We start from the raw sequence: 25,669 nt of genomic DNA on the forward strand, positions 1-25,669 counted from the left end.
ACCAGCAACCCCACTTAGGAGGGCCCTCAGCAGAATGGGGGCAAGAATGAAGGAAAGATGGTACCAACATATGACACAGACATACTGAGTCTGTTCATGATAAAAAAGATGCATCTGGAGTTCATTTGCAGTAGGGAGAGACCCTGGCATGCCCATTCTCTTTTGTGAGTGTGCTCTATCTGCCTCTCTCCCTCTGTTTGCAAATAAATAGTGAAAAATATTTTTAAAAAACAATAAAAACTATCAACAAAAATTAATATGTCCCTTTCTCTCTAATTAAGTTCATTAACTTAATTTAAATTTGAAAATTTTAATTTAACTAATTAAATTAAAAATTAACGTGGCCATTTTGCTCTACCCTCTAGTTTACATTCGGGCCAGGCTTCATGCAGAAAAATACCAGTCACTTATTTTTCTTTCAATCAAAGAGATCCCAGTGGATAAAGACAGAGTCTAGGGGAGACTGTGTTGACATACAACTACAAATTTGTAAGACAAAAAGAATGAAACAGTGAGTTGGTTCTTTGAAAAGATAAACAAGATTCATAAACCCTTAGAGAAACTAACCCCTTCCCCAAATAGGGAGAAGAGCCAAATCAATTAATATAATTAGTGGTGAAAAGGGCACTATTATAACAGGTAACACTGAAATTTAGAAAATTATAAGGACATATGAGATATATATATATCTCCTACCAAAATTAAGCCAAGATGAGATAAGCCATTTAAACAGTCCTATAATAAAGAATGGGACCAGTAAACATGTATAAAAAAAATCTCCCAACTAAAAAAGTCCAGCACAGATGGATTCACTGAATTCCACTAGCCCTCACAGAACACCTAATGCCAATGCTTCTCAAACTTTTTCATAAAATATAAAAGGAAGAAAGAAATACTAACAAGCTTCTTTTTACAAACCCTGATACTAAAACCAGATAAAGATACAGCAAAAAAGAAAATTATAGACCAATCTTCCTCATGAAAATAGATGCAAAAATAACAAAATACAGGAACATATCAAAAATATCCACCAATATCAAGTGAGTTTTATTCCAGAGATGCAGAGATGGTTCAGTATATACAAATCAATAAATGTAATGCACCATATAAATGGACTGACAGAAAACATGTCATCTCAATAACAGCAAAAAAGGTACTTGACAAAATCCAACCTCACTTCATGATAAAAGTCCTACAGAAACTAGAAACAGGAGGTACATATCTCAACACAATAAAGGGTATATAAGACAACCCCATTATATACTAAATAGGACACACACACACACTAAATTGGAAAAAACTTGAAGTGTTTCCACTAAAATCAAGAAGACAAGGATGTCTAATTTTTCCACTCTTATTCATTATAGTACTGAAAGTCTCAGCCAGAGCAATAAAAAAAAACAAACAAGAGAAATAAGTAAAAGGGCTCCAAATAGGAAAGGAAGAAGTCATATTATTTTTATTTATTTATTTTTTTTCGACAGACACAGAGAGAAAGACAGATAGCGGGAGAGAGAGAGAATGGGCGTGCCAGGGCTTCCAGCCTCTGCAAACGAACTCCAGACGCGTGCGCCCCCTTGTGCATCTGGCTAACGTGGGACCTGGGGAACCCGAGCCTCGAACCGGGGTCCTTAGGCTTCACAGGCAAGCGCTTAACTGCTAAGCCATCTCTCCAGCCCCATATTATTTTTTTAGTTATAGATATAAGATTCTAAAGAAAAATTTTAAGAGCTGGTAAAAATTTTAAGCAAAGTAGTAATATACAAAATTAACACACAGAAATCAGTAGCCTTTCCAAAAACAAATGTGCTTAGAATGAAATCACACAATCAACCCAATTCACAATTGCCTCAAAAATATTCCTTGGAAACAGGCATGGTGGTATACGCCTTTAATTCCAGCACTCAAGAAGCACAGGTAGGAGGATGACTGTGAGTTCCAAACCCACCTGGGTCTAAAGAGTGAGTTCCAGGTCAGCCTGGGCTACAGTGAGACCCTATCTTGAAACAAACAAAAATGATATATTTTACTATTATTATAATTATTGTTATATATTCATTCATTCATTGGAATAGACCTAACCAAAGAAATGAAGGATCTCTACAATAAAAACTTTACAACACTAGAGAGAGAAATTGAAGAAGACACTAGGAAATGGAAAGACATCCATGCTCATGTACTTGGAAGAATCAATATTGTGAAAATGTCTATCTTACCAAAAGCAATCTACAGATTTACCACAATCCCCATTAAAATTTCAATGCCATTCTTCTCTGAAACAGAAAAAAAAAATACTGAAATTCATTTGGAAGCTCAAGAAACCTCAGAAAACCAAAGCAATCCTGAGGAAAAAGGATGGAGGCATCATCATAGCTGATTCAAATTATATTACAGAGCCACAGTAACAAAAACAGAATGGTACTGGCACAAAACCAAACAAAACACAGATCAATGGAACATAAGAGGATTCAGATATAAACCCAAGCAGATCTGATTTTTGACAAAAATGCTAAAAATATTCACTGAAGAAAAGACAGCTTCTTAAAACAAATGTTGCTGGTAAAAATTGGATACCTATATGTAGAAGGAAACCAGATCCTTATCTCTCTCCATGAATAAAAATCAACTCCAAATGGATAAAAGACTTTAACATCAGACCTGAAATTCTAAAACTGCTAGAGAAAAAAAAGTAGGGGAAATATTTTAACATGTAGACATAGGCAAGGACTTTCTGAATAGAAATCTACTCACTTTGAAAATAAGACAAATAATAAGTCAATAGGACTTCATAAAATTAAAAGCTTTTGTACAACAAAGAACACTAAACTGAGCAAACAAGCAGTCTACAGAATGGGAGAAAATCCTTGCCAGCTATACATCTGACAGAATATTAACAAAGCATATATAAAAAAACTAAAACAAAATAACCCAACCAAAAATAGGCTATAGAACTGAATACTGAGTTCTCAAAGAAGAAATACAGATGGCATGTGTGTGTGTGTGTGTGTGTATGTATACACACACACACACACACACACACACACACACACACACACACACACACACATATATATTTGGTTTTTCAAGGTAGGGTCTCATTCCATCCTACACTGACCTGGAATTCACTATGTAGTATCAGGGTGGCCTCAAACTCACAGCAATCCTACTACCTCTGCTTCCTGAGTGCTGGGATTAAAAGCATACACCACCACACCCAACTCAAAAGAATATTTTTATTTGTTTATTTATGACACAGAGAAAAAAGAGAGAGAAGAGAATGTGGGTCAGAGGGGGGAGGGTGTGGGATTGCCAAAGCCTCTTGCTTCATCTGGTTTTACATGCATATTGGTGAATCTAACCTGGGCTGACAGGTTTTACAAACAAGTGCCTTTTAACTACTAAGCCATCTCCTTAGCCACCATTTGATCTTTAATTCTATTTTTTTACTTTTTATTTTCAGAGAGAGAGAAAACGAGGGGGAAAGAGAGAGAGAGGGAGAGAGAGAATGGGCGTGCCAGGACCTTCAGCCTTCTGGGAATGAACTTTTAAATCAAATGGCAGTGAAGACAGACAAGGGTGTGGATAATAAGGAACCCTTCTTCAAGAATATAAACTGGTGCTCTGAAAATCAATGTGGAGGTGTGTGAGACAGGTAAAAATTGATCTACCATATGACCCAGCTATACTTACTCCTTGGAATATACCCTAAGGACTCTGCATATTATTATAGAGATACTTGCTCATGCACGTTTATTGCTGTTCTATTTAGAATAGATAGTAAATGGAATCAGCCTAAATACCCATCAACTGACGAATGGATAATGAAGATGTCATATATATATACATAACAGAGACTTATTCAGCTTTAAAAAGTTGAAATCATTAAATTTACAGGAAATGGGTAGCTATGAAAAGATTGTGCTAAGTAAGGTAACCGAGGTTATTAAAGTCATATGCTACATTTTCTCTCTCATATATGAATTTTTATGTAAATTAGAATAAGAGTCAGTAGTAGAGGCCAGAATGCTAGAAAGGGGTCATGAGGGAGGAAGAAGAGGGTAATGCTTAAGAGGAGGGGATAGAAGATATATAAGGAAAGCAGCAGAATACTGGTGGTGGAAAGGTCTAAGTGGGTCAGTGGAAGGGGATGGAGAAGAGAAGGAGGTGTGGAAAGGGCTAATGAAAACTAAAGATATTATGAATAAGGCATATGGAAACCTACTTCTATCTTAACTAATTAAAAAAATTTTTCCTAAGGAGAGTTTGGGCAGCAGTACCCCATGAAGGGAGATAATGCTGTGTATGGGTTGTTACAGAAGAATCCCTGTGTCAGAGGAGGAACCTTCCAGTGAGTTGGGCCTTCTTTGAGGCTCCCCTGCAAATGATATAGGCTATTGCTAAAGCTCTTTGTTGTCCACCAGAAATGATAAGACTATTGCTGAAGATACCACATGCTTTGGTTGCAGGACACTGACAAATGGAGCCACATCTGAGCTGGAAGCCTGATTAGTTGTCACAATGCTGGAAATTACTATGTAACTTACTGAGGGAGAAAAGTCATTAAGAATCTTAACTAGCAATGTACCCTACAACTTACAGAACAGGCCAGCCAGGCAAGATGTGCCCATTTGTGCCGTAGTGACATGTCTGTTAGAGGGATAACTAACTGTTCTCTGATCTTATTTGAGGCCTGCTCCAAGCTAGGGAATTCATGCCTGGTACTAAAGACCTAGTCAAAAATATATTGGCTGGGGAGGTCATAAGCCCTAGGGGGCGGGGGAGCTACTACTGATACTTGGCTAAACAGATATATTATGCCCACCAAACTGCCCTCCATTTATGTTTATGCCCATATATTAATGCTGTTCTCATTTTTCATTAGAGAAGCTTTTCTTTGCAGATGGCAGTAATTACTGGAGAGACTCAAGACTTGTCAAAATGCTGATCAGTAGTGACAGTTGAGTGTTCAGCACTAAACAGGACATCTCTATCACATCCTCTGAGGTGGGACCACTGCCATAGATGTGGTGGAAACAATGTAAAAGTCAAAGGATTGGGAAGAGTACTTTGCAATGCTATTTTCCAGGTATAAAGTGTAGACTACATTTACGACCTCACAGCAGCTGTCATTTTATCAAAATAGAAGAGAGACTAGTGGAAAAGAAGAAAGGGTTCACTGGAAGTGGAGAGGGTGGACCAAAAAAGAGTAGCAGAAGGGTATTATAATCAGCTCACAGTATGGAGATTGCCAATTCACAGTTGTCTTTTTTTTTTTAAAGAAATAATATAAATGCTGCCTAAAATGTAGATCTGCACAATGGTCCCTTTGGCCTCTGTCCAATGTTTTGGTTACTCTTCTCATTACTATGACAAAATACTTGACAAAAGGAGCCTAAGAAAGGAAGTATATAGGGGCAAGAATGGGCTCACCTTTTCCTTTTGATTCAGTTTGGGAACTTAGCCTATGACATGGTGCCAACCAGATTCAAAGTGGGTTTCCCTTCTTTGGTTAAATCTCTCTGAAAATATACTCACAGGCTGGGTGTGGTGGCACACGCCTTTAATCCCAGCACTCGGGAGGCAGAGATAGGAGGATCACTGTGAGTTCAAGGCCACCCTGAGAGGACAGAATTCCAGGTCAGCCTGGACTAGTGTGAGACCCTACCTCGAAAAACCAAAAAAAAAAAAAAAAAAAAAAAAGGTGTGTGTGTGTGTGTGTGTGTGTGTGTGTGTGTGTGTGTGCGCGCACACACACACATACATACATACAAACACACAAACACACACATATACTCACAGACATGCACAGTGGTGTGTCTCCTAGGTGATTCCAAGTCCAGCTGGCAATCAAGTTTAACATTGAATTCCACTGTCACCCACTGGAACTGTGCTCTACCGCAACAGTTGCTTGGGCCAGTGTTGCACTTACCTTTTCTTTGCTGGGAAAAACACCTGATCAAAATCAGATCATGATAAAAAAAAGGGATTCATTTCAGCTTACCATTTTGAGGTGAAATTTCATCACAGCAAGGAAATTATGGAGGAGCAGAGACTGTGCATCACATATTGTCACATATTACCATCAGAGTGGGAACAGTAAGAGTAAGCTATCACTGGCAAGAAAGAGTTGGGCTATAAAAACCCAAACCCCACCCACAGCAACATACCTCCAGCAAAGCTTCACCTCCCAAAGGTCCAACAACTTTCCAAAATTGCCACCAGCAAGAGCCCAAATATTCAAAACACATGAGCCTATATGAATGAGGGCATTTCCTTCAAACCACCACAGCCATTACTCACTTTCAGCCTTTGAGTGTGCTTTTTACTAATCTGTAGCAAACTTTGTTTATGTCTCGTTTGAATTCTTTCCACCAAGATCACAAGGACCAGGGAGCCAAGGGAAGTCCACACCAAGAACCCAGTGAGATAACTATAACAAGAATGCAATTAAAATGTGAATGAATTAAACAATCCAATCAAACGGTATGGGAGCTGGGTATGGTGGCACATGCCTTTAATCCCAGCACTTGGGAGGCAGAGGTAGGAGGATCGCATGAGTTTGAGGCTACCCTGAGACTACAGAGTGAATTCCAGGTCAGCGTGGGCTAGAGTGAGACACTATCTTGAAAACAAACCAAAAAACAAAAAGCAAAAACGAAAAAAAGGTAATGGGATAGTGCAGTGGTACAATGCATGCTTAGAATGTTCAAGGCTTTGGGTTCAATTCCTAGAACCTACAATAGAATAAGAAACTCCCAAGTTTTCCTCAACAAATTGAGTAAACATCTACTTAAGTTTCAAGTCCTTCTGGGAGAAAATCACTAATGAACTGAGTTCTACACACTGGGCAACCAAGAAAATGTCCACATCAAAGATATAGAAAAAGCTAAAGCAACACTTGGGCATGAATCCTATCTTAAGCAACTATGCCATAAAATTGGGAAAGAATAATGGAGAAAGAATCCCAAATACCCAGCATCACCCCCAGGAGAGGAAGACTGGGAACACACATATAGTTCTTGTGACTTTGAACTTAATTCATCTCACACTGGGACAAGAAGAGGAAAATGGTTTTATCCGGTCATGCAAGTACTTCCATGGGCTTTAATCCTTGAGATAAGGCACAGAAAGGAGTCTGTCAATATACACAATGTTCCACGTATAATGTTTTCCTTTCAACTGCATTTACATCTCCAAGCTTGGGACTGTGGAGATAAGGATCAGAGCTCAAGTCTTTGCTTGTAAAGTCTGCTGGTGTGGGTTTGATTCCACACACAGTGGCACATGCATTCCGAGTTCACTTGCAGTGGCAAGAGGCCCTGTTGCATCCATCCACTCAGTGTGTTTGTGTATGTGTAATAAATAAATACATAAAATTATTTAAAAATAAATATTTAAACTCTGGGAGCAAGAGGCACTGGAAACATTCAAATCTCCCTGGATTATAGAATAGATAGTGATTTTAAATGGTAAGAAAATAGAAAGTAGAGATCCCTGTTTATTTCCACGAACAATTTATTGCATACGCTTCCAGTGATTACTTGGCAGACTAGATTCTAACAAACTAGCAATATGGGTTTAATACAGCCAACAGCAGAACTCCTGCAGCCTACAGAACAGCTGATAGAATAGAACAGCTATTATCAAAAAACTAAAAAAGGCCACTGCTGCCACTGCACACTGATATTGCTTGTAGCCTCACCACAGAAGTTTCTTTCTGCAAAGGGCAGACGTTCATGCACAGATGCATAACTAACAGTCACCAGGAATAAATGACTATTGTGTGCTCAGCCGTTAACATGACGTGAAATAACCCCCTCTATGACTCGGGGAATCTTGCAGAAGAGGGGGTGGAAAGAATGTAGGAAAAAGGCTGGGAAGGGGGTTGAGGAATGCTGGCTTCTGGATAAGACATGGCACTAAACTCATGAACTCATATGGGGTGTGGTTTTCTGTAGACGAATGAGCTTGTCAATATTTCATCATGGATGAGGAGGGGTTCATTAGACCCCCACACTTCCCAGAGAAGGTAAGGGGAGGGTTTCAATATATGATATATATGTACGAAAGTGTCAAAAAATTAAAAGAAAGAGCTCAGGTATCTTTTAGTAAAAGGTATACTAGGAGATTCCTCTTAATCTCAGGACACGCAGCAGCTTCCTCACCCAGTCCCTCTGAGGATGTACCCTCACAACCTCAGGCTGTTCTCTAGGCCTTCACAAGCACTAAACACTCCAGACATCAGACCTTGGCAGCTGATGTCGCCCCTAGCATCATGCGCCTCTGAAACCCCGCGCCAGGAGAGGGCTGAGGAGAGTGTGGCGAGGACACACCTCTCAACAAGTGAAGTCTCCAGAGAAACCCAGCCAAAAATATTGATACGGTGAGGCGCATTTACCTAGAGAAGACAAAAGGGTGCAGAGGCAAGAGGTTTTTTGTTTGTTTGTTTTGTTTTTAAACAAGGGATTCAGCGATTCTTCTTTGCTTATGTGAAATATTCACAAACGAATTGAATTTTTTAAAAAGTGCCATCTAGCATGTGAAGAAAAGTGATAAAACGCTATACCTATTTGAAATGTGACACGGGTTATAAGTGCGTGGTAATATTGTGGAGAAGGTGCTGACTTTGGAGCATGCACGCACGGAGCTGGAATCAGGACAGCCGCCGGCAGGACGCGGGGCGGGGCGCAAGGACCCGAGCCCTGACCTCCACACCAGGGACTCTGGGGAACAAGGCGCCCTTCGGGGGAGGAGCACCCCTCCGTCCACCGCAGGAGCCACCGCCCGAGCCAGGGCTGTATCTCTCCTACGGGCCTCCCATCATCCCCACAATCCGGGACCAGGCCAGCTCCGGGAACCGGGCTGCCCAGACGGCTCTGGCGGGCCCTAGTCGGCCCGGTGCCACCGGCCCGGAAGCCCGGGATCCCCCTGCGCAGCCCCACCCGCAGCAGGGGCCCACGGCCCGGCGCCGAGGCGGGGGAGTCGCGCTTGCGGCCTCCACGGCGCTCCGTGGAGGCCTCGGGCTGCAGACGGTTCCTCCCGGCTCCACGCGGCCCTCCCCGCACGCTCACCATCTCCAGGCTTCGGTGGTGGCCCGCGGCCTCGCTGACGGCTGCCCAGGCACCTGCAGGTCACAGGGGGACAGAAGATGCGGCAGGGCCTAGGGAGCGTCCAGACCGGAAGACACGGAGCTTGAAGGGGAGTCCAAGATCCTGGGCTTCGGAGACAATTGGCCTCGTCACTCGTGAGAGCCCGCCCCTGCATCCTTTCCGTGTGTGATTGGATGCAGCCTCAGGCCCCACCTTTCACGTTAATCTCTGGCTGAATGATGTCAGAGTGACAAGTTCTTACTACAACTATTTGAAACAGATCTTTTCAGGAAGAGATGTTTGCATTTATCATTGTAATTAAGGTCATATCGATTTATGAGTTGTATTGATATTCTTCCCAACTAGTGATAATAATGACAAGTAAGACTGGGTTATAAACTCTGGAAGCCAGCACCCAGTGACACACCTCTCCTAGCAAGGCTCCACCTCCCAAAGCTCCAACAATTGGGGATTAAGTATGAGGCTTTTGGGGACAGTACACATTCAAAACACCACAGAGACTGTGTGATTTTCTGAGCCTGATTTACCTCACTTGGGTGTAATATTTTACAGTTCGTTTAATCATCCTGAATTCTAGATTTTAGAGCTTGATTTTTTAAAGCTTTTTTTGTCACAGCATTATGTGTATGTACATTTTCAAATTCATTCATCAGTTGATAAATTAGCTGATTCCATTTCTAGCTATTGTGAATACAGCAGCAGTGAACATGGGTGTTCACATATTTCTGTGGATAGAGTTCTTTGGGTGGTATAACTGGGTCATTTGAATTCTATTTTTAGCTTTTTGAGAAACTTCAACACCAATTTCCTTAGTGACTACACCATTTTACACTTCCACCAACAGTCAATAAGAATTCCCCCCCACACACACTTTCCCCACATCCTGGCCACTTGTTGCCATTTTTCTCAATGGTAGCCATTCCAGATAGTTGAGATGAAATCTCAAAACAATTTTAATTTGCATTTCTAAATATTTTATTTATTTGAGAGAGGGGAAGATAGAGAGAGAATGGGTCTGCTACGGCTTCCAGCCACTGCAAATGAACTCCAGATGCATGAGCCACCTTGTGCATCTGGCTTACATGGGTCCTGGGGAATTGAATGGAGGTCCTTTGGCTTTGCAGGCAAGCACCTTAACCACTAAGCCATCTCTCCAGCACTTAATTTACACTTCAATGATAGCTAAGGACATTTGACATTTTAAAATATTGTTCTGCCATTTGGATTTGTTCTTGAGAAATCTGTTCCACAGCCAACTTTTAAAAAAATTTTATTTATTTGAGAGAGAGAGAGAGAGATATGCAGAAATTGGCAGGTAGACAGAGGGAAGAGAATGGGCACACCAGGGCCTCCAGCTGCTGCAAACGAACTTCAGATGCCAGCATACCCCTGTACATTTGGCTTATGTGGGTCCTGGGGAGTTGAACCTGGCTCCTTTGGCTTTGCAGGGAAATGCCTTAACCACTAAACCATGTCTCCAGCCCCAAAGCCCACTTTTTAAATTGGATTGTTTTATGCTTACTTTTTTGAGCCCTTTGCATATTCTAAATAGGAATTTTCTGCCAAATGTGCCACTAGCAAAGATTTTCTACCATTTGGTAGGCTGCCAATTCATTTGATTAACAATCACTTTTGCTGTCTAGAAGTTTATTTTTTAATTTCATAAGCTCCCATTTGTCAATTGGCCTACTTCCTGAGTGAATGGAGTCCTATTTAAAAAGCTACAACCTATGCCTGTATTTTTAAGTGTTTTTCTGAAATTTTTTCCTCTAGGAGTTTCAGAGTTCCAGATTTCATGTTAAGGTCTTTGACACATTTGTAGTTGATTTTTATATAGAGTAAGATAAGGATCTAATTTTATTAGTCATGTAGACACCCAGTTTTCCCAGCACCTTTTGTAAAAGAGGCTGTCTTTTCTGCAGTCAAATGCTCTACCACTGAGCTATACCCCCAAGGCTGTCTTTTCTGAATGGATATTTTAGGCATTTTTGTCAAAATCAGGATATTGATGCTGTGTGGGCTTATGTCTTAAATGATTATTCTATTCCATTGATCTAGATGTTTGGTTTTGTGCCACTATCATGTTGTTATTGTTACTCTGGATCTGGATGGTAATATCTCTACTGTTTTTGAACCTCAGGATGGCTTTGACTGAGGGCTTTTGTGCTTCCAAATGAATTTCAAGATTGCTTTTCTATTCCTGTGAAGAATAGCAACAGCACTAGAATTTTGATAGGTATCAACAGATTGTTTCTTTAGTCATTTTCACAATATCCTCTTTTGATCTCTTCTAGTGTTTTCTTCACTTTCCCTCTTCAATATTTTATGTTTTGTATATAGACTATAGAGGTCTTTAACTTCCTTGGTTAGGGTTATTCAAAGGTATTTAATTTTTTTGGCAATTGTGAATAGGATTGTTCCCCTGATTTCTTCCTCATCATGTGTTTTTTATTGGTATATAGGAAGATCAAGTTATCCAAATAGGAAAAAAGAACTATAGGGATGGCAATGCATCTTAGTGGTAGAGTGCTTGCCTTGCATACATAGACTTTGAGCTTGATCTACAGAACCACAAAAAGAAACAAAACCCAAGGAAAAACAAAAACCAATGCCTTCCAAATTGAGTAACTTAGGCATGCAGATTACCTATAAGGACAAATCTACCCACAATACACTATGTAAGCTTTATGAATGAAAACTTAACTTTAAAATAGGAACCTGGAAGTAAAATGTTAGGAATTAGTTATTGGAGTGTATTTACAGTTAGGATTAAGGATCAAGCAGACTTTGGTAAGCTTGAGGGCTGTGTTGACAGAATGCCAGTCCATGCTACAGAGAATCATTTTGTAAGACCTCTGAAGGGCTGCATGGGCAATGCTCTGCTCCACAATTCTTAGAGTTCTTTGAAGCTTAGTGCTTAGGGACCTCTGCAATAATAAGACAAACTAAATTGCCCAGAATTATGATAGTACAGGAACTGAGTGGTCCTGTGCCCAACTTCCTGAGGCTTCTGGGTGAGACGCAACCCATTTCTAAGCTGTATGTTCTCCACCGTTGACTGTAGCCATTATGGTGCTGATTTTCAATTTTCTTAAAAGTTGTGATGCTAACTTGGAGTCAGTCCCTGAATGTCCTCTTATGTCTGATCATACTTTCTGGAAGATTCTCGGGCCTTTGGCTCAGCCCTCGGTCACTTACGTGTTATCAAGTGCATTGTTTGGAGCTGCACATGGCCACCTACAACCAGTGTGTCCATGCCTGTTCAGTGCCTGGTTCCTGAGCTAGGATTGGAGATTAAAATTTTTTTAAAAATTTATTTGAGGGCTAGAGAGATGGCGTAGCGGTTAAGGCTTGCCTGTGAAGCCTAAGGACCCCGGTTTGAGGCTCGGTTCCCCAGGTCCCATGTTAGCCAGATGCACAAGGGGGCGCACACATCTGGAGTTCGTTTGCAGAGGCTGGAAGCCCTGGTGCGCCTATTCTCTCTCTCTCTCCCTCTATCTGTCTTTCTCTCTGTGTCTGTCGCTCTCAAATAAATAAATAAAAATTAAAAAAAAATTTATTTGACAGTGACAGAGAGTGACAGAAAGAGGGAGGGAGGTAGGGAGGGGGAGAGAAAGAGAGGGAGGGGGACAGTGAGAGAATGGGCATGCCAGGGCATCCAGCCACTGCAAACGAACTGCAGATGTTTGTGCCCCCTTGTACATCTGGCTAACATAGGTCCTGGGGAATCAAGCCTTGAACTGGGGTCCTTAGGCTTCACAGGCAAGCACTTAACCACTAAGCCATCTCTCCACCCCTAGATTGGAGTTTTAGGAAGAAGTTGCACAGATTCATGCTCTTTTCTCATAAGATCTCTTTTGGTGGTGTCAAATATCAATACAGCTGGACTTCAGTTGAAGTAGTGAAAATGGATTTGATTCAGTTTCTACTACCAAAAAGCTGAGTCCATTTTGACTTATACATAGGTGGTTTGGACCTTGTAAAGGGCAAAGGAGAGGGAGTGCACATGCTCAGCAACCAGTAAAGTGAGAAAGGACAAAGGATGGGTGATTATGTCAGTGGTGTGTGTGGTGGCTATCTCAAGTAAGGACTTTGTCCTGCAGACTGAGAGCCAGGTCTTTTCTCTTGATTTTTAAAGGAGTTGCTGTCAGGTTCTGAGATATCCTTCTGGGTTGTAGGAAATATTTTTTGTTGTAAGGACTTCTAGTAGACAGTTCATTTTTCTGGCAGTGCTAAGCTTTCCTCTGGCTGACCTATACTGAATAGGGACAGGGTATTGCTATGGCCAGTAAGGACAGAACCTTACAATGCTCCAAGCTGTGCTGGATAGGCCTGGTGAAGTCTTAGTGCAAGACTTTTGACCTAGTTCTCATATGCTGATGTTCAACACTTCTCATGGGTATACTTAAGTGGTTCCTAAAGTTCCCTTTACCCATTTTACTCTGTTGCTTTCTGCATTATGGAAGTTGCAGTTGGACTGACACAGTTTCAGTCCAATAGGTTCATAGGAAAAGTGACTAAGGGCATTTCTCTGTTTATTATTTTTTGCAAAATAAAGTGTGATGGTGGTTTAGAAGATGAAGCTAAATAAAATGGTGCTCTTTAAGACACCTCACTTGAAAAGTTCCTATCCTGTGGACATGTGGAATAAACAGTACTTTGTATATGTTCCAGATAACAAAGAAAGCTAGCCTGTTGCCTTGTGGGTCACTGAAAATTTCCCAAATGCCCCATGTCACCCCTTGCTTTCCCTTGTGTGTCTGAGTTGAGACATCCATCCTCTTTATAAGGGCACAAGGCTATATAGTCTTTTTATAACTTAATTTTTCATGTGAAAACTTAACTTTTGGGCTTTTGTATATGCCATGTTTGAATCTTTTTTTTTAATTTTATATAGAGAGACTCTTTATGGTTTGCTTTTCCATAATAGCTCTGTAGCCATTTTTGGAACAGATTTCTCTGCTTTGATTTTCCTGGGTGCCTTTTTAACAAAAGCCAGTTGACTGCTTTTGGGCTCTCTTTGTCCCACTGATATAGTCATATGTTTCTTCCCAATATCACTTTTATTTAATCCTGTGGTGTTTTTCTTCAGTCTTATGCTAAGTTTGGAAATGACTAGTACGCTTGACGGGAATTAGACTAGCATTCTGTTGAATACTGATAGTATTTCCTTTATCAGTTTCTTCTTGTTCTCAATTTTAATTTCCTTTAAGATTACATAAATATTTAGTAAATGCATCTTGGCTGCATTTGAGCATAGTGTCATAATGGCCCTACATGTTTATACGGTAATTTTTAATTTCTAGCATGTGTATGCACACATGCACATATGGATGTGCCAGGGTCTCTTGCCATTGCAAACAAATGCCAGACACATAAACTACCTTTCGTGTCCAGCTTTGTAAGGGTGCTAGAGAACTGAACCTAGCCAGCAGGCTTTTTTTTTTTTTTTTTTTTTTAAATAGCTGGCCATTTACCCAGCCCTTAAAGTATCTTTTAGAATGGAGTTCAGAATATCTCATGTTTGTTGAATGAAAAAGTACATGTATTTTTTATTCTTTAAAATCACTGCAGTCTCTTCAGAAAAGTATTACAAAAGCCTACCAGGTCATCAATAAGTTTCCTAGGTTCAAGGTGAAGGTGACTAGATTTCTACCTCCTGAAAAGGCTGTTTAAAACAGTATTCAAGCCTTGAATTCCACAGTTGCCAAGATGTATCTAGAGATGGCTAAGGTGAATCATAGGTCCAGACCAGATGATGGCAGCTTGTTAATGAGCTCTCTTTGACAGTGGGACAGCAGAAGTCTTGGGAGTAGTTAAGTCAGTCAGGTAGGGGAAACGGACAAGAGATCAGGTGCTGGGAAAGGAGTATGATACCTCTGTTCAAAGGTCCTCAATAAATGCTCAGATGCCCATGGCTAAAAACAGTTCAGAGGCCAAACCTCCCTGGAAGGAGCCATCAGCAATTCTATTCTCTCTGTTCAACCTTCAAAGAGAAAGCCTTGCAGTACACAGAAGCAATAAATGACCACTTGATTGACTCCATGCTCTCCAGCTTCTAAAGAGGCTAAATCATATTGGCCTGGGGCAGCTAGTATAGGGACACTGCCCGAGCCTCAGGATGCCCTATCCAGAGGGTGGGCACAAATGTAAGTTCGCTTCTCGAGGATCTGCTGGGACACTTTCTTAATCTGCTCATCCAGGTTTTCTGGTGCATCTGTGAGGGAAGAGAGAGGCATGGGTGATCCTACTGCAATGAAATAATGCAAACTGAGCCAAGATGAATGTTTTCAACAAAGTCAGTTTCCTATTGTGAAGTTAGAGGAACCCTCCTCCAAACCTTCAGATCTGTGGGGGAAGGCCACACTTAGTAACTGGTCCATGAAGATGCCCCACAGCAAGTCCAGTGCAGGTGATGTGGGGCCACAGGACTTGGTTTCAGAGACATAGGATGTCATATGCCAGTCTGATGGACACAGGCAGGGCTCTGGGTTAAAGCAAACCTAAGCCGTCTGACACGAAGGCCCCAGTCTATGGAGAGGTCATAGCAGCCTGAACCGCTGGTCATATCATGGGGACCAGACCAGCAGGGGAGCTTCTCCCTCCATTCTTGGGGTTCACAGTGAGCCTGGACACCTGGACAAAATCTTGGACCCCAAGATTGGTACTCTCTCTCCAAGCATGGGATACCTGAACATTCAGATAACCCTGTGACCTTTGACCTGTTGCCTAGGAAACTCCTTATATGGTATCAGCCAATACCTTTGCAAAGCCTATACCATATACCTTCCCCTATACCATATACCTTCCCTTTACCATTGCCTATGTACTGAAATGTATGTCCCCATATGCTAATTAGGCATCAGCAAGCAACCTTGTACATCCAATCCCTTAGAATCCTAAACTGCTTATAAACCCATTTCCCTATTGATTAAAGTGAGCTGTTCACAGAAACTGTCTCCTGAAAGTGAAGTCTTTCATCATCGTGCTCATCACCACGGTTCCCTGGGCACCTTCGGGGGAACCACGGCCAGCCTGGAGGAACCAGGAACCCACACCAATCTCCTTAGCAATGGTCCTCTCTACCATCACTGACAACAGAGCTGTGCTCTGAAAGATAGCAGGTCAAAGAGAACCTGATTATTTCAAAATGTGGTCAAGGAGCTATTAAAGAAAAAATTTTTAAGAAGCAGGCATAAAGTACCATATTCTTCAGGGTCAAGGCCTTTCAAGAAGCCATTTAAGCTATGGAGCTAAATAGAGAGTTCTCAAAGGAAGAAATACGAATGGCATATAAGCATCTAAAAAAATGTTCTACGTCACTAGTCATCAGGGAAATGCAGATTAAAACTACACTGAGATTCCATCTCACTCCTGTCAGATTGGCCACCATCATGAAAACAAATGATCATAAATGTTGGCGGGGATGTGGAAAAAAAGGAACCCTTCTGCACTGCTGGTGGGAATGCAATCTGGTCCAGCCATTGTGGAAAACAGTGTGGAGGTTCCTAAAACAGCTGGAGATTGATCTACCATATGACCCAGCTATAGCACTCCTAGGCATATATCCAAAAGACTCATCACATTTCCTTAGAAGTACGTGCTCAACCATGTTTATTGCTGCTCAATTTGTAATAGCTGGGAAATGGAACCAGCCTAGATGTCCATCAACAGATGAGTGGATAATGAAGATGTGGCACATTTATACAATGGAGTTCTACTCAGCGGTAAAGAAAAATGAAGTTATGAAATTTGCAGAAAAATGGATGAACCTGGAAAGTATTATACTAAGTGAGGTAACCCAGACCCAGAAAGCCAAGCGCCACATGTTCTCTCTCATATGTGGATCCTAGCTACAGATGACTGGGCTTCTGCGTGAAATGAAAATACTTAGTAGCAGAGGTCAGTAAGTTAAAAAGGAGACATAAAGGGTAGAGAAAGGAAGGGAAGAGGATACTTAATAGGTTGATATTGTATATATGTAATTACAATGATTGTAATGGGGAGGTAATATGATGGAGAATGGAATTTCAAATGGGAAAGTGTGGGGGGTGGGGAGGGAGGGAATTACCATGGGATATATTTTATAATCATGGAAAATGTTAATAAGAATTAAAAAGAAAAAAGAAAAAAAAAAAAGCCATTTAACCCTCTCCAGAGCACGTTAATAGTCTTGCAGGCTGTTTTTGGTTGGATTTAAAAGCTAAAGATGTAGGGGCTAGAGAGATGGTTTAGCAGTTAAGGTGCATGCCTGCGAAGCTTAAGGACTCAGGTTCAATTCTCCAGGTCCCATGTAAGCCAGATGCACATGGTGGTGCATGCATCTGGAGTTCATTTGCAGTGGCTAAAGGCCTTGTCATACCCATTCTCACTTGCTATTACTCTCTCCTTCTATCTCTAATTAATAAATAAAATCTTTAAAAAAAAAAAAAGCTAAAGATACAGGTATAATACCCATTTCCTTACTTTGTGGCCTCCCTTGGGCAGACACAAGCAGGGCCAGGGCTTCTATCTGCAGAGCATGCCTGTCTGGCAGGCTCTGCTAATGTGAACCCACCCTACTCTCCTGGTAGCAGCCTAAAATAGCTCCCCACCAATAGTGCCTGGACCTGGCACTTATCATCCCACATACCACCTTACTTACACTTGTCTAGCTGAGACAGACTGAAGAGATTCTGGAAATAAGCTTCCACACAGAACATGTTGGCCAACAGAACCTGCAGAACCAAGGTCAGAAAGAATGGTCACTGAGAGTTCTGGGGTTGAATTCTGAACTCTCAGGAACCTAGCCTGTTGTCAAAATGGACATCATACCTGGGTCAAAAGGCCTGGCTCAGAAGTTACATAATACCCTGACCTAACTTGCTACTTACCCAAGAACAAGCTACTAACTATCTCTGTCATACAGTTTCCTCCTCTGCAATGGGGACACTTTTAGGCTACAATGGGATGGTAGGTGTCAAGTATGCAACAGCTGCTAGTGACTGTATCTGCTCTGTACAGCAGGGTGAAGAATGTGTATGGAAGGCAATGGGTGAGGGTTCTGAGTTTGTGATTTATGTCACTCATCCATCTCAGGTAGAAAATGAAAGGTACCAGCTCTATTTCTCAAGTAGCATGGACATGGCCATGCTATAGCAAACCCACCTACTCAACTCTGTAACTACCACCTGGTGCTGGTGACCCAAACTAGTCCAGCCTCTTTCTCCTTCCCTCCCTCCCGCCTGAGATGCCCTGACAGGGCCACACCACCAGACTCCTTGTTTCCTCATTCTCTGGCAATGTAGAAAGATGAAGGGCCTTGCTCAGAAGTCAAAACCCTAAAACCAAACTCACTCTAACCCTACAAACAAGGTGTTCAGTGTCACTGGGCCTGTTTCCCAGGTAAGACCAACCACATTCTCACCTCATGGTCATGGTTCGGTAGCCCACTGCGGATGGAACGGCTGGCCCGTGATAGCACAGCTGTCATGCCATACAGATTGATGAGGATGTTGGCCACTCGCTTCAACACCAGCTGTTCCTCTACAATTGTCTAGAAACAGAAGCTCAGAGTGTAGACCTGGTCTCTAGCCTGACTGGCTCCATAGACCTCTCCCCAAGCTACCCACATTCTGGGGTCCTTTTGCATTTCAGCAACTTTGTGCAGATGACGACTTGCCCTTGGGATTGTAGGAGGCTGCCTCATGTTTCCCCTCCTCTATACTCAGGCTAGTATCAAGGCACGACAAATCCCAGAAACTTGATTGACACCAGAGGCTTGTACTTCATGTACTCAATGTCACCTTCAGCAAGAGTCCCTGGATCAAGCCTCAGGGAGCCACTCACTACCTGAAAGGCGCATATAAGAACACTATAGACAATTCAGTTAGCAGGGCTCCTGCTTAGGAACTGCTAGTTTCTGTTCTAAGCCTGGTCCCAAAGGTGGGCACTAGACCCTAAAGTACCCATATCTGCTAGCCATGGGGATCAGAGGAACTATGCCTGGCAGGGCCAACTTACGTTTCCAAAGCGGAGTAGCAAGGTCTCAACTGTCTGGCCAAAATAATACACATTTTCCTCAAATTTCTTGCCACTGTCCTATCAGGGCAAAAGACAACATTAGCAGACCTGAAATTCATACCCTAGGGCTCCAGGGAGATAGGACAGAGGTGGACTGAGGCATCTGAGTGCTTACAACTTCCCCAGATGAGCCTAGATGCCAGTGACATCCCACTGGAATAGGAGGAATACCTTAAAGAAGGGCACCCAAATATGGGAGGTACAGGCACAGGGCTACTCACCTCAAGACTGCGGTGTACAATGCCAAGATTGCTGGTCAGCCCAAGATCTACCGTCCGGCTCAATGATTCCCGAAGCTTCCTGCCAATAGTCTCCATGACTGTGTTCACATTGCCTTGTTTAAGCTGACTGCAGGAAGTCCATAGCCCTGTGACTTAAGGCCCCATAGCTGGCTCCCACTGCCCACCATCATGGCACTCTGGAGCTCTGTGCCCTCCCATGGCTAGACATGTGGGCTCCTGCAAGCTGGACAGTCCTCTTAGCCTGTCAAGGAGCAGCCAGTAGTTGTATGACCAACTACCTAACAGTTAAGGAGTCTACAAAATGCTGTTAGTAAACTGTACATGAACACCAGCAGGAATGTGATTACTTTGCCCTGAAATGAGGGCACGAGGAGAAAAAACTGGTCTCAGGCTGGTCACCTGTAAGAGATAACTCATTTCCCAGCTTCTTCTGAGTATCTCTAAAGTCCAAAGTTAATAGACATTATGAAACACAAGCTACCCTTCAGAGTGGAAAATGCCAGCCATTAGAGGAAATGGAATTCAGGTGGGCCTGGAGGGACATGTGATTCTAAAGGCAGGTAGAAATGAGGGCTCCTTAGCACTGGTTCTTCCTGCTGCCTCCAGATAAGGGACAAGCAGAAGGTGTGGCTCTCTATGACTTACAGTCACCACTCCTTCCTAGCTTTGCAGGGAGCCTGTTTAATGCCATCCCAGCTTGGGGAAGCCATTTCCTCTGGCCTCTGATGGATAGGTGGGGGCTCAAGGAACAGACGGAGGAAAAATACATACTTGATCCTAGAAGTCAGGATGCGACCAGCATGCTGCAGGCCTGTCAGGGCGATGAACATCCGGAGAATCTCATTGGTTCCCTGTGGCCAGTAGTGTGAAAGTTAACAGGAGCTTGGGTGGCAGGCCAGCCACCACGTGATGCCCTCATGGTGAAGGTTGCCACTCCAGGAGCATGTGAAGTTAGGCATGGCAAGCAGCCTATGGCCTTCAGGGAATGCACAGGGACAGATAGCACAGCTGCTAGCTGATGTGACCTCCTACTGGGACCCCCTACATCTCATATCTAACTGCATGGGACACTACTTTCAGTCCCAGATTCCTTCTTAAAAACTGACAACAGATTTTTTTCTGGGCAATAGTGATGTATTGCTCAGGACATAGCAGTTGCAGAACAGGGATAACTTTGGCTCTAGGTTAGGCCATAATCCTTAGGGAAACTGAAAACAGTAGCATAGCAGTAGCTGGGAGCTCTTCAGGGGCTGTACACAGGCTATCGCTGGTACAGGCCCAGTAGCAAGTGGGCCTTCTAGGCTTCTGGCTAACATGCACAAAAATGCTGTGGGCCAGAGCTGCAGGCACACTGACCCAGACTGCCCTGTAGCTGGGATAACACCAAGGACAGAGGAGTTCCCATGGAAAGGGAGAGCATGTGTGGAAGTTCCTATGATATTACGTTAGCTCACATCAAAGCATAGCCTCAAAGGTTTTTTCACATGTTTCCCAACCACCCCAGCTAGCCAGGACCATGGAGTAATCCAAGCTTCTGACTAACAGCAACTTGAGAGGCAGCCCTGAGACAGAAGGGCCTACACATGCCTGAGTACTCAAGGAGTAGCCCCTTTTGCCATTGACTGACTGGTAATGGAGATGAGATGTTGCCTGACATGTAGGGCATGCCTGAGACCAACATTAGCCAGTGAAGAGGACAGCCTGGGACCAAACTGACAAGAATCTGAGGATGTCCCTCTGTCAGAACACCAGCACAGCTAAACCTTCCCCTTGTCTAAGGGTCTGACTCCCATGTGCCCATAGGTACCATCAAGACCTGTTCATCTAGCTTCTATCCTTCCTTCTTGTGGGAACATTTCACAATCAAGTCATTCACTCATCAAAATCTTCAATGGTCTTCAAAATTTCTGTCATGGTCTGCCTCAGCTCAACTTCTTTTCTATATTTCTCACCTACCCCCACATCTGGACTCCCTGCACTATTGCACTACCTAAGCCAGCCCATGAGCACGGTAGACTAATGTGTTGGCAAAGACATTTTTACTCCTTGTTCCCCTATTGGTAGCCATTATATCCTACCTAGGCCTAGCACCTGTCACTTAAGCTGTCCTTGTCCAAGGGAATCCTTCTGCTAAAGGCCAAGTACACAGGCTTCATGACAAGCTCCCTCTGGGAGATGCTCTCATCTCTCATGGCATCTGTATCTCAGTGTCCTCCTCAGGCCCTACCCTCAGACCACCACATCTGAAGGGATTTTGGGCCCAGTCCCCTCCCCACCTAACTCAAGAGATCCTTAACGCTTGCAAATTCATGGAAAGCAGCAAGAGGGCAATGTCAAGGACTAGGGGTGAATGAACCTTCTGAAAGGACCCAAGTGACCTGCTTTAATTTCCTGAGAAGGAAACCAGAGTGCAGAATGGAGTCAGAGTCAGAAGTTTGAGTGAAACTCAGGTCTCCCATATATCCGTCCCACCCTGCCCAGCCAGAAGCAATGCAGCAACAACTGCAGCAGGGTCCAGGTTACAGTGAGATCAGAGGGAAGGGCCATCAAGAGTATGCCCTGAGGGGCTGGAGCATGACTAGGAGGGACTACTGGAAGGGAACAGCTGGCAAAGCATGTGGTAATTCACTACTGGGCCCTTAACAGCACCTCCTAGGGTCAGGAAGGCTGGAAGGAACATGAGGCCATCAGCAGGTTGTGCAGTCAGTTAGCTGGCAGTACTCACCTCAAAGATAAGGAGGATGCGGGAATCTCGCAGCATACGCTCATAGGGGTAGTCCTTCATGTAGCCGGAGCCCCCTAGGATCTGTAGTGCCTCACTCACACACTGCCAGGCAGCCTCAGAGCTGAACACCTGCCACAGATCCAGGTAAGGTTAGCACAAGGGTCTTCCAAGAGCAGGACCTAAGCTTCAGGGACCTGCTGCCCAAACTGTGCTAAAGAATATACAAAGAAGCTGAGCTTTAAGGTGAGTGATGGTAGGTTTCTGCAGGCAATTGTCCTTTGCCTTCTCAGGCCAATGATCAGCCTATGGGTCTGACCTCCGAAATGACTTTTCACACCTGTGGACCTTCACCCATCCAGCCCTTCCACACCTGTATCAACTTCTGTGCTTTAAAGTCCACCTAGCTTTCTGATCCTCAGGAAGTATGGCCCAGTCCTGCCAGCTCCCCCATCAGTCTGCCCATATGAAGGCTTGTTTCTCTCTGCCACATCTTCAGGTCTTTAGGTCTAGCACCTGAAAGCAGGCCAGCCCAGAGGTACTAGTCAGAAGATGTGGCAGTGAAACAAATCCCACCCAGCACACAGGCAACACTGCAATTCCCAACTTTCTGCTGGATGTCCTCACTGACCCTCCAATGCCCATCCGCTAGGCTGACACACCTTCCAGCATCACTCAAGAGCTCAAGTCCAGAGACCAGTTTAGTACAGGAATGTCATCTTTTTTACTACAGCTTAAAAAAAAAAAAAAAAGAGGCACCTGTAAATGAAAGCAGGAAGAAACTGGTATCTAGTGCATCATTTATAACTGTTTTGTATATGTCTGTTCTATAAGGAAATTATGTTTGGATTAAGCTGGGGTGATGGCTCAGCTGATAAATACACTTGCTTATAAAATAATGGGTGACATACATTGCACCAGATACTCTGAACTGTGTGAATTTATTAACTCCTTTAAACCTCTCAGCAATTTTAGGTTGGTTCTTCTACAGGTGAAAAAAAAAAGTAAGTACAGAGAGGATAAGTGACTTAAGATTATACAAGCTAGGAGATGATCCATCCAGAAATTGAATCCTTGTTTCAAACCTCACTACTACCCTTCTGCCTATGATGGCCAATTTGTCCTGTTCTTGGTATTAAGTACCTGACATTATGAGGCAATGAGAGTGATTACTGAGTGCTATAGGCCAGGTTCTGTCTAATCAGTCTCAGGTTGACTCACTGAACCCTCAGGCAGCACCATTATTATCATGCTGTATCTAACAAAAGTGGAGCTCAGGGCTGGAGAGATGGCTTAGCGGTTAAGCGCTTGCCTGTGAAGCCTAAGGACCCTGGTTCGAGGCTCGGTTCCCCAGGTCCCACGTTAGCCAGATGCACAAGGGGGCGCACGCGTCTGGAGTTCGTTTGCAGAGGCTGGAAGCCCTGGCGCGCCCATTCTCTCTCTCTCCCTCCATCTGTCTTTCTCTCTGTGTCTGTCGCTCTCAAATAAATAAATAAAATTTATTAAAAAAAAAAGTGGAGCTCAGAGGAGAATCCTTATTGCAACAAAGCACCCACCTTGAGAAGGGATCTTCTGAGGTAGTCCCAGAACAAGAGATGTAGACATGGGCCTATTCTGGGCTCAGAAAGTTGTTTCAAAATGTTTCCAGAATCCCCAAGGATAGAAGCATTATTTCTAGCTATCACTCAAATTTAGGATATGGCCTGAGTGGCAGCCTGGCCCTTTTATGCATTATAAATGAGTGACATCCATTTACCTCATCAGTTATAAAAGGAAGTTCTGATACCAAAAAGGAAGGCCATCAATTCTGAAAAAATGGTATTCTTTCTTAGGACAGCCCAGCTACTTTATACACAGATGACAAATTATGCCTGTTTCCCCTGCCCCTCCTGTTGTTATAGACCTAGTTAGCCAGTAAAACCTGGGCACAACACTCACTGTGAAGTAGTGAGCTGTTCTGCAGAGTGAAACTTGGCAGGGCACTTTGTGCCACATCTCCAGTTTCACCCTGCAGTTGTGCTACCCTGGAGTGTTGCTTGAGCACATCACAGATACCGGCTCAAGATCAAGTGGTTCTATGAACTATCTATCAACTAAGAGGAAAATGTCAAGCAACACTGTGAATCAGAAAAGCTGCCTTTCCTGGCACCAGCTCTCATTGTGCCAAAATTACCTTCACCATGGCTGCCTCAATGGAGCAGTCAGGAAACCCTGGCTGGTCTAGCATCCCTGCAGTGAGGTAGGTCATGCTTTCCATTACATAGGTCTTCTGAGCCATCAGTGCAAACTTTTCCTAAAATGTTCAGAAAAGCACAATCAATCCAGGTGTAGTGGCACATGCCATTAATCCCAGTACTTGAGGCCAAAGTAGGAAGAGAGTACACAGTAAAGTACAGGTCAGCCTGGGCTAGAGCAAGACCTTACCTCACTTGATATATATATGTCAAGAAGCAATCTGCATATGTTGAGACCCAAATCTCCCAAGCATGGGAGATGCTAATTAAGTGTGAAACATTGCTGCCCAAAAGAACTGAACCAGCATGAATAAAAGGAACCCATGTCAATAAAGCCTTCTTCTCCCATTCTTGCCCAGGACACCAATAGAGAGAGGCAGCAACTAAACACCTGCTCCCTCTTCTCTTCAGTGAATCACAATCTTCAGTACCTGAATCAACCCAAATTCACTGAGATTTCTGTTGAACTGCTTCCTTGTGCAGGCATAGTCAGCAGTCAATTCTAAAAAAGAACAGAGTTTTAAAAAAATAAAAACATGATAGAGAATGGAATTTCAAAGGGGAAAGTGGGGGGGGGGGATTGCCATGGGATATTTTTTTATAATCATGGAAAATGCTAATAAAAATTTAAAAGAAAAAAAATAATAAAAACATTTCTGATTACCTAAAATGATTTCCTAAGTCCAACATAATGACTCTTCAGCCACCTAACAGGAACTACTGGAGCCACATCTACTGAGATCAGATGCCCTGAAAGCCAGAGCCCCTACATTCTGCCACTTGAGGTTGGAGGTAAGACACTTGCTCCTCACAGGGCTTGCAGGCAGCAGGCAGGAGGATAAGAACATGGAATTCTAAGTCAGTTGGAAGAGGTACAGTATAAGCACTCCATCTCCCTAAACAAAGTACCCTCCTCAGAGATGCTATGAAAAGATGGAAGGCACAAAGCCAAATGCACAGAGTCTGCCAACAGAAGTGGGAATGGGCACATCTCCATCACAAGTTGAGGATGAGTAGCCTTGTTTCAAAGCTCAGGCTAGGGGCCTCAAAGTACATGACTGTGGAAGGCTGAATTCAGAGAGGCCTTAAGGGAAACTCAGTCTCCTACCCTGGCAACTATCCTTTGTAGCTTCACCCAAATCCCATGCCTTGCATGAAGCCCATTTTTTAAATGTTTCTACTGGTGTGACTCAATAGCCAAATGTGGTGGCCCAACACCTACATTTCTGGTCTGTAGAATATCACTGAAGTTCTGTCTCATAAGGTACAGACTGACCATGAGGCCCATAAAGCTCTGCT

The 25,669-nt window shown here is 43.1% G+C and overlaps 2 protein-coding genes across 2 annotated transcripts in view; both read right to left on the bottom strand.

The window, feature by feature from the left end:
• LOC101607283 (zinc finger protein 345-like) overlaps positions 1 to 9,235 on the bottom strand; it is a 55,552-nt gene extending 46,317 nt beyond the window's left edge. Inside the window, exon 1 of the mRNA XM_045130881.1 lies at positions 9,072 to 9,235. Coding sequence (XP_044986816.1) covers positions 9,072 to 9,074 — 3 coding nt within the window. The 5' untranslated portion in view covers positions 9,075 to 9,235. The remainder of the gene's footprint in view (positions 1 to 9,071) is intronic.
• Positions 9,236 to 14,633: 5,398 nt separating this feature from the next.
• Positions 14,634 to 25,669, bottom strand: part of Acad9 (acyl-CoA dehydrogenase family member 9) — a 47,973-nt gene continuing 36,937 nt past the window's right edge. The window contains exons 10-18 of the mRNA XM_012950798.2: positions 24,802 to 24,872; positions 24,310 to 24,429; positions 22,140 to 22,268; positions 20,186 to 20,265; positions 19,394 to 19,520; positions 19,113 to 19,190; positions 18,517 to 18,645; positions 17,755 to 17,827; positions 14,634 to 15,327 (exon numbers count right to left, since the gene is read on the bottom strand). Of these exons, the coding sequence (XP_012806252.2) occupies positions 15,227 to 15,327; positions 17,755 to 17,827; positions 18,517 to 18,645; positions 19,113 to 19,190; positions 19,394 to 19,520; positions 20,186 to 20,265; positions 22,140 to 22,268; positions 24,310 to 24,429; positions 24,802 to 24,872 (908 nt within the window). The 3' untranslated portion in view covers positions 14,634 to 15,226. The remainder of the gene's footprint in view (positions 15,328 to 17,754; positions 17,828 to 18,516; positions 18,646 to 19,112; positions 19,191 to 19,393; positions 19,521 to 20,185; positions 20,266 to 22,139; positions 22,269 to 24,309; positions 24,430 to 24,801; positions 24,873 to 25,669) is intronic.

This window comes from Jaculus jaculus, chromosome 12, assembly GCF_020740685.1.
Source record: "Jaculus jaculus isolate mJacJac1 chromosome 12, mJacJac1.mat.Y.cur, whole genome shotgun sequence".
Lineage (NCBI taxonomy): Eukaryota > Metazoa > Chordata > Mammalia > Rodentia > Dipodidae > Jaculus > Jaculus jaculus.